The 7,857-nt window shown below is 34.3% G+C and overlaps 1 protein-coding gene across 1 annotated transcript; it reads left to right on the top strand.

Annotated features, from left to right (window-relative positions):
• Window positions 1-5,895: 5,895 nt before the first annotated feature.
• LOC133825187 (protein FAR1-RELATED SEQUENCE 3-like) lies at window positions 5,896-6,629 on the top strand. Its single transcript, XM_062258166.1, has 2 exons — window positions 5,896-6,077; window positions 6,182-6,629. The coding sequence occupies exons 1-2, from the start codon at window positions 5,896-5,898 to the stop codon at window positions 6,627-6,629; spliced, it is 630 nt and encodes a 209-aa protein (XP_062114150.1).
• The last annotated feature ends 1,228 nt before the right edge of the window (window positions 6,630-7,857 follow it).

Raw genomic sequence — 7,857 nt, 5'->3', positions numbered from 1 at the left:
CGCACTCCCCTTCTACAAGTTGGAGGGGCTTCATTGCTCTCAGGAGCAACGTTGGAGGCATTGGCATTGGTGCGAGCAGACCTTCTGAGCGATATCTTCAGTGGAGTTCTAACCATTTAAGAAAAACATGTTAGAACTTACCCTAATAGGCTCTAAGGCGAAAGCTTAATCTAAGCAAACATAACTCAGACCTATTTATTATGACTTCTTATGAAAAGAATTATATAAGCCTTTATAATTATGGTGTGTTTCTAAACTTAGAAAAAAAATAAGCCATCTTTATTATTTACTAAGTTTGTTTCTAATCATCCTATATGACTTAATTCTCAGGATCGAAACTTGTCGTTGTTCCAAAGTTAACCATATTCAGGGAGGGCTGGGGTCAGTAAAATCGTTCCCATTACTATGGACCCCTAATTCTCAATACAGTACCCGGTTCATTGATTTGTATCCACCCTCACCAAACTTAGTCATTATTTATTAAATTTATTATTTATTATGATTGCAAAAGAAAATCAAACTCATACATGTCATCAAAATAACAATGATATTAATTTGGAAAAAACAATTTTCACTATTTACAATGATAAATGCAAATAAATAAAATAAATAAAGAAACTAATCTATTCTAAAAATCAGGATCTTCTACATCTGATCCTTCATCTAGCATATCATCATCTATCTCCTCATAGTCATCATTATCTTGAGCCTCAAAGTGCCCTCGAGGAAGATTCGTAAAAATTCTATGTTTTTTCTCATTTGTGAATTGGTATTCCATCTTAAAGGTGAACCTAAGTATGAGAAAATAATATCTCATAGCTACCGGTAATTCATCTTCATCATCTATAGTCTCCCATATATCTTCTAAGGCTGGAATTACAGTAGGATAATCTTTAAAAAGTCTAATCACTAAAACATATTGCTCCGTAGTTGTCATCATGATTTGCTTAGTTGCTTGGAGGTGACCTATCTCCCTGTGGAATAAGAGTAATTTTTGTAATAACAATAGTATCCTGTATTTCGTATTTTTTTAATAAAGTTCTACTATTTTATGTATGTTTTCCAAAATAGTAGCTATGTCTTAGTAGTTTTTAATGGTCCGAGGTCTTAGAATTAGTCGGGGCATTATTGTAATGACCCAACTAATTTGAAGACCTTGGAACATTAAAACTACTAGACATAGCCACTATTTTTTAGAAAACATACATAAGAATTAATCATAATTCTATTAAAAACTCCAAAGTAAATATTGAAATACATAATGAGCAGTATGGGATCCCATTGTTTTAAAATAAAACATAACTTTAAACTAAAGGAAATTGTTGACAAAGCTAAATGCGGAAAATACATATAGAAACATAATTTAAAGAGACTAAAAATAACGCCGTCCTCGAATCTTCACGCAGTCTATCGAATCCCTTAATCATTAATACACAAACCAAGCTACCAAGAATCCTTCTACCGCCATAACTATTTTCCTGCATACATAAAAAATAAAGGAATGAGCCTAATGCCCAGCAAGGAAAATCTACTAGCACATACAACATTAAACATAAACATAAGACTACAAAAGATATACTATAAAACAACATATACTATAAAACATATATCACAACTTTGACCCATGTACATGGTAAACATTAGGGTTTTCTAGCTAAGCAACTATGAGCCTCAAAATACATTGAGGTTTGCTAGCTAAGCAACTATGAGCCCTAGATAACATAAAACATTGGGGTTTACTTAGCTAAGAAACTATGAGCCTCAAAATACATTTAGGTTTGCTAGCTAAGCAACTATGAGCCCCTAGCAACATAAAAACATATTCATACATATATATATATATCATAACATATCATAACATATAAGCATATAGAAACTATCCTATTTTCCTTACCAACACCGGGATATTTGAGAACAAGGACGAGATTTGGAACACTCCTAAACCCAACAACAAGAATAGTGAGTATTTCTAAAGACAAGAGATGGAAAGAAAAGAACTAAACCACCAAGAAGAGACTTACCGAAAAGAAACCTTAAGTTCAAAGAACTTGAATACCTAACCAAGAATTTAAACAACGAGTTAGGATCTTAATAAAACTAAAGAAAACTATAGAACCATATAGAAATGAACTTAAGAATAAGAATACCTTTGGATGTACTAGAACCGATCGACACCTCGATATTGAAAACACACTCTAAATCTCACTTCCCAAGTGTTTATAAAGCTTAAGATGATAAAGCTTTTATCCCAACCCAAGTGTTTATCACTCTATAGCAACCCCAGCAGCTTGAAGGCTCTGAACACAACTTGAAGAATGAGAAAAATGGCTGGGTACTAGTAACTATTTATAGAGTTCAAGGAGTGAACTATCTCCTTTTAGCTTGAATAAAAATAATGAGTATTAATTGAAATTTTTTTTGAATATTCGTTCAATAGGTGTTGAAGACTCGGTCAAAACGTTCAGAGGCTAGTCAAGAGGTTAAGGAATGAATCAAGCTCGGTTTCAACAACGTTTGAAATTATGGCCCTAGGGCCGATATATCGCCCATCATAGGCGATATATCGCCTTGCCCTATGTCCCGAGTGCTCGTGGTTTCGTTTGTACGATGTTGATGTGTTTTTCGTATTCCTCGTGTGGCGATACATCGGCTCCTATGCTGCGATATATCAGCATACGTGAATATATTAAACATGTAATTGCACCTTTTCAGCATAATTTGAATTTATTAATCAGGTTTGACTGAGTAATACGAGATTCCAGCAAATTCTGGAAGGGTCTAGAGCTACTAGAAACTTCTATTTTTGAATTATCCACTTAAAAATTCTTAAATCCTCAAATAAACAAGATTGTGACAAATGTCATGCTCTTAATGGTCTTGGAAGATTCTAGAGCTTTTTTTCTTTTATTTAAACTATAATTAAATCCTTAAATAAACATGCACACGACAAGTGTCATGATCTTATTAATTATATCTAAACCTTATAGTATAATAAATGACATCTTTATAATCAGCTATATTAATCAAACCTTTTGTTATAATTAATATTCTTAAACTATAGGTTAAACTTATAAAATCTATAAGTGTTGCTACGATTGTTCAACTAAGTCCCGCCTTGAACCAAAATCCACAGTAACTATCATACTATAACTAGTACTAGCTACTACTACTACTACTGCTACTACTATCGAACTAGCTAAGTAAAATTCTGGGACTCTACAATTACACCAACTTTGGACAACGTGTACTATAAGCAAAATAAAATGTTTTTGGTTGATTTTCAAACTATGCACTCTTGATATATTGGTAATTATTTCTGGTTCATTGCTATGGATGGGCCTCAATAACCAATCATAAATGCATCGTTAGCAATCCTAAACCTAGAAGAATGCAAGTTTTCAAACCCATTGTCTGCTCTCATCAAATCTTTATTTAATCTCTTATAGTGAAATTATATAAAAAAAAAAAAACACCCTAAAATATCTTCCCCGTCTTCCTAAATTGCTTAATTTTGTTTTTAAACAAATCAAAACTAAAAAAAACAATGTACCTGTATTATCTTGCAAGAAGACGATGATGATGACGATGTCAAAGAAGAAGAAAGTGGGGAAAAAACTCGAGTGATGAGGTGCTAAATTTTGGGAGAAAATATGGGTGATTTGGTAGGAGAGACCTTCGTGGATTTCGATAAGGAAAATTATTAGAGAAAGAGAGGGAATTTTGAATGGTTGTAGTATTTTCTTACCACAATATGATAGAAATCATACAAATATAAAATTTATAAAGTTTTTCATATAAAAAAATTTATCCCATATTTGAAACCATAAGGAGTCAAGTTTTCCTTAAATAATTGGCCATAAACTACTATAAGGAGCATGATAGAAAATCAGGATAAGTTGAAAATCAGCAAGTTATATGATTACTTAACTAAAATTACCCTATAATTATATTTAGTTTAATTCTACCTATTTTTATCCCCACACTTCCAAAAATATCCTTGACCATTACCATTCGCTCTAACCCTGTACACTACCATGATACCCATTCTCCCAAACCTACCACTCAACCCCAACCTCCACGACCACCACTATGCCACCACAACTCCATCACGAAGCCACCACAACGCCACCACACCTCCACCACAGCTTTGCCACTGCCATCAACTGAGTCATTGTCACCATAACTTCGACTCAAACCTAGCCTCCAACCTTCTACGACCACGACTCCGGCACCACATTTCCACCACACCTCCACCGCGCCTCCACCACAGGTATATGTATAGGTTATTATTTACTGAGATATTGGCATAAGAACTGTTGGAAGTTGAGTTGATTAATGTCTTGTGTATCTCTGTGTAGAATGTTATAAATCTTTCATTTGTTTGCTTTTTCACATCAAGTGAACTATGCTTAATATATGTTTAGTTATCAAAGATATATAAATGATTATGGTAGTAAACTTAATGATTTAGAATTTGAGATAAAAAAAAAAAACTAATAGATTCGTAGCCTTTGTTAATATATGTTTGGTTGCATCTTGGTTGAAAAAAAATTCTTATTGTATATACTGTGATGTGTGCCATGTGTTTGTGAAAATATCTCTGATAGATGTCTCTCTTAATAGATAATGAATACAGTTCTCAACATACCATCATCGCCATATATTTATAAAAATCAATACAAATGTAACTCCATTATTTATCTTTGCCTTGAGCATGTTCTTCATGTCAGTTAGCTACTCCTTCACAACCTACATTTTTAGCATAATGGTTTAAATTTTTAGCCATTTAATGTTTTTTATTTGAATTATGTTGTACTAGAACATAAATATCTCCATTCCAGACATCTTTGCATTACTTTGATTTTTCTTATGTCACTAATATTATTGAGACCTAGTTTTGCAAAAATATGTTTGCCTTAAGTTGAGTGGAGTTAATGCAAAAGGATATTATATTGATTTATCATTTTGTAAATTTCTATCTAAGTTCAAGGAATAAGCTCACTTGATTGTGTTATCTTTTTTTGCTAGAAATGGATAAAATAATCTTATTTGTAGTTTTTAACGGAAGATGGAATGCAAACAACAAATATGTTGATCATGAAGTCAAAATTTTGATGGTGGAAAAGGATATTACGTACTTGGAATTGGTAGAAAAGATATACAAAGAGCTCAGTTTGAATCAAAATTTGATCTTAACAAATATGTTTTTTTATACAAAAACGGATACAAGCAAAGGAATGAAGATAGAAAGCGATGACAATTTACAAGTCTATCTAAACTTGAACAAGACTATGGAAGAGTTGAAAAAAATGTCCTCTCATTGTTGAAGTAAAACAGAGAAACCAATCCCTTTCTTTGCCAAGAGAAGCTAGCATTCCAACTACTTTAGCAAGCAATGCAACAAATCACACTTTGACTATCACATACACCAATATGATTACTGCAAGCACTAGTGAGATAAAAAGCACATTATCACGAGAATCCCACAAAATTACAGAACATGGGCAAGAAGCTCAATTGCCTCTACATGTGTTGCCAAATATGGAGATTGAATACATAAGAGTCAATTATGTTTTCAAGAATAAGACTAATCTAAAATATACACTTGCATAAATCTCCATCAAGAAACACTTTCTGTATAGGATTGAAAAATCATGTTTAGAGGCATTTTGGGCAAAATGCGTAGATGATAATTGTGGTTGGTATATACATGCAAGAAGCACAAAACTTTCATACTACTTTAGAGTTATCAAGTAACATAAATAGCACACATGTTCCTTAAATCACACAAAATTCGAGAATATACAAGCAAGTGAAAAAATCATTAGTAATTACTTCAAAGAGAAGTTTCGCGACCCAAGTTCAACCTACCGACCAAGGAAAATAATATGAGACATGAAAGTTGATTATGGGGTAGGTGTAACATACAATAAAGCATGGAGAGTAAAAGAACTTGCAGTTGATGATGTTAGAGGCTCAAATGAGGAAAGTTATGCATTGTTACCTTCATACTTGCATATGCTAAAATTGGCAAACCCAGGAACTATCACAAGAATAGAGAAAGATGAAGAAAACAGGTATGAATAATATCTATGCTTTGCATTCCTATATCCAAGGCTTTACTGTTCACAATCTATACCTTACATTTCTAGAATTTGGTTCTTTTTTTAAAATTCTATAGGTTCAAATATATGTTTCTTTCTTTTGATGCTTCATTGGATGGTTGGAAACACTGTAGAGCAATTATAGTGGTAGATGTTACATTTTTAAAGACAAAATGTGGAGGCACACTATATGTAGCTTATCTTAAAGATGGAAACAATCAAATTTTTCTGCTTGCCTTTGGAATTGGGGATTCAGAAAATGACAATGCATGGATATGGTTCTTTAGAAGACTAAAAGAAGCAATAAAAGATCGAGAACACTTGTGCATAGTATCTGACAGGCACAAAAGCATCAAGAATGCAATTGAACAAGTGTATCCGGGTCTATACCATGGAGTTTGTCTTTATCATTTGAAGCAAAATCTATGGACTAAGTTTAGGGGATTACATGTGCATGCCATATTCGAAACTGCTTCAAGAGCCTACTCAGCTCAAGAATATCATTCTGCCATGGCTAAGTTATAGAAAATTAACCCTTAAATTGTTGGAAAAACATTCAGAGCACATAGCGAAATAGGTGTGGTGGGCCCATTGTATACAACAATAAAAAAATTCATCATTCATATAACGAGTTTATATGAACAAGAAAACATCCAGACAGAAACATTAACATACAATATTATTAATCATGCAACATATTTCAAATATGTATAAATCAAGGTGTATTGGGCCCCATCGGCCCACAAGTAGATTCTTGAGCCTATAAATAGGACTCAAGGGACTCTTTGAAAGGGGGAGAACCCTGGATACTTTTTTGGAGCTTGTGAAACTCAGTAAACCCTTGTTTGTTGATCGCAGGTTCCATAAGATATCAATAATAGCACTAAGTGGAAGTAGGTTATTACCAATATCTGGGGCCGAACCACTATAAACTTTGGTGTCGTTTATCTTCTTAAGTTCAATTGATCTTATTTATATCATTTTTATTGACTCCGTGTCGTTGACCAAATCGAGGGTCAACCACTATAAACTTTGTTGTCGTTTATCTTCTTGAGTTCAATTGATCTTATTTATATCATTTTTATTGACTCCGTGTCATTGACCAAATTGAGGGTCAACATTCTGGTGCTTTCATTGAAAGTTGAACTCAAGACCTTCAAGAAGATCAAATGGCAAAGACAACTAGGAAAGCAGGGCAAACTTCTAGGAATATGCCAAATCAACCTCCTCCACAAGATGTAGCAGAGGATGAGCCACATGTGGAGTTGGAAGAGGAGGAGATGGATGTTGAACCATTGCGGTCAACTTTGATTGTATTGGAAGAAGAATTAGTCAATTTGAGAGCTAATCAATAGAATGTAGCTGAGACAATGGTGTTCAGCAAAGGGAGATTGATCGACAGCCCAAAGAACTGAATGAGCGGCAAGCTAACATGGACCGCTGGCAGAAGGATGCCACTGCAACCTTAGAGGCGACCATTCAATTGGCACAAGGACAGCCTGCACCTGCCTCCCAACCAAATCAGCCCCCCAACACTCACCCTTAGCAAAATCTACATTCAGAGCAACCCCAATATCATCATAATCCACCACAACCAAGGAATCCTCAAAGCCAAGAGCAACCTCCTGCTGCTCAACAGGAGAGGCCAGTTCAACATCCTGAGCAGCGACCATCCTCTCGCGCTGGTCGAGATAACTCCCAGCAGCAAAGGCAGAATAGGGCCGAGCAGCATCTCAGAAGCCCTAGACGCCAG

Source organism: Humulus lupulus, chromosome 3, assembly GCF_963169125.1.
Source record: "Humulus lupulus chromosome 3, drHumLupu1.1, whole genome shotgun sequence".
In the NCBI taxonomy this organism is placed as follows: Eukaryota; Viridiplantae; Streptophyta; class Magnoliopsida; order Rosales; family Cannabaceae; genus Humulus; species Humulus lupulus.
Note: the sequence above shows the minus strand (reverse complement) of the source record. Positions and strands in the feature narration are given on the sequence as shown.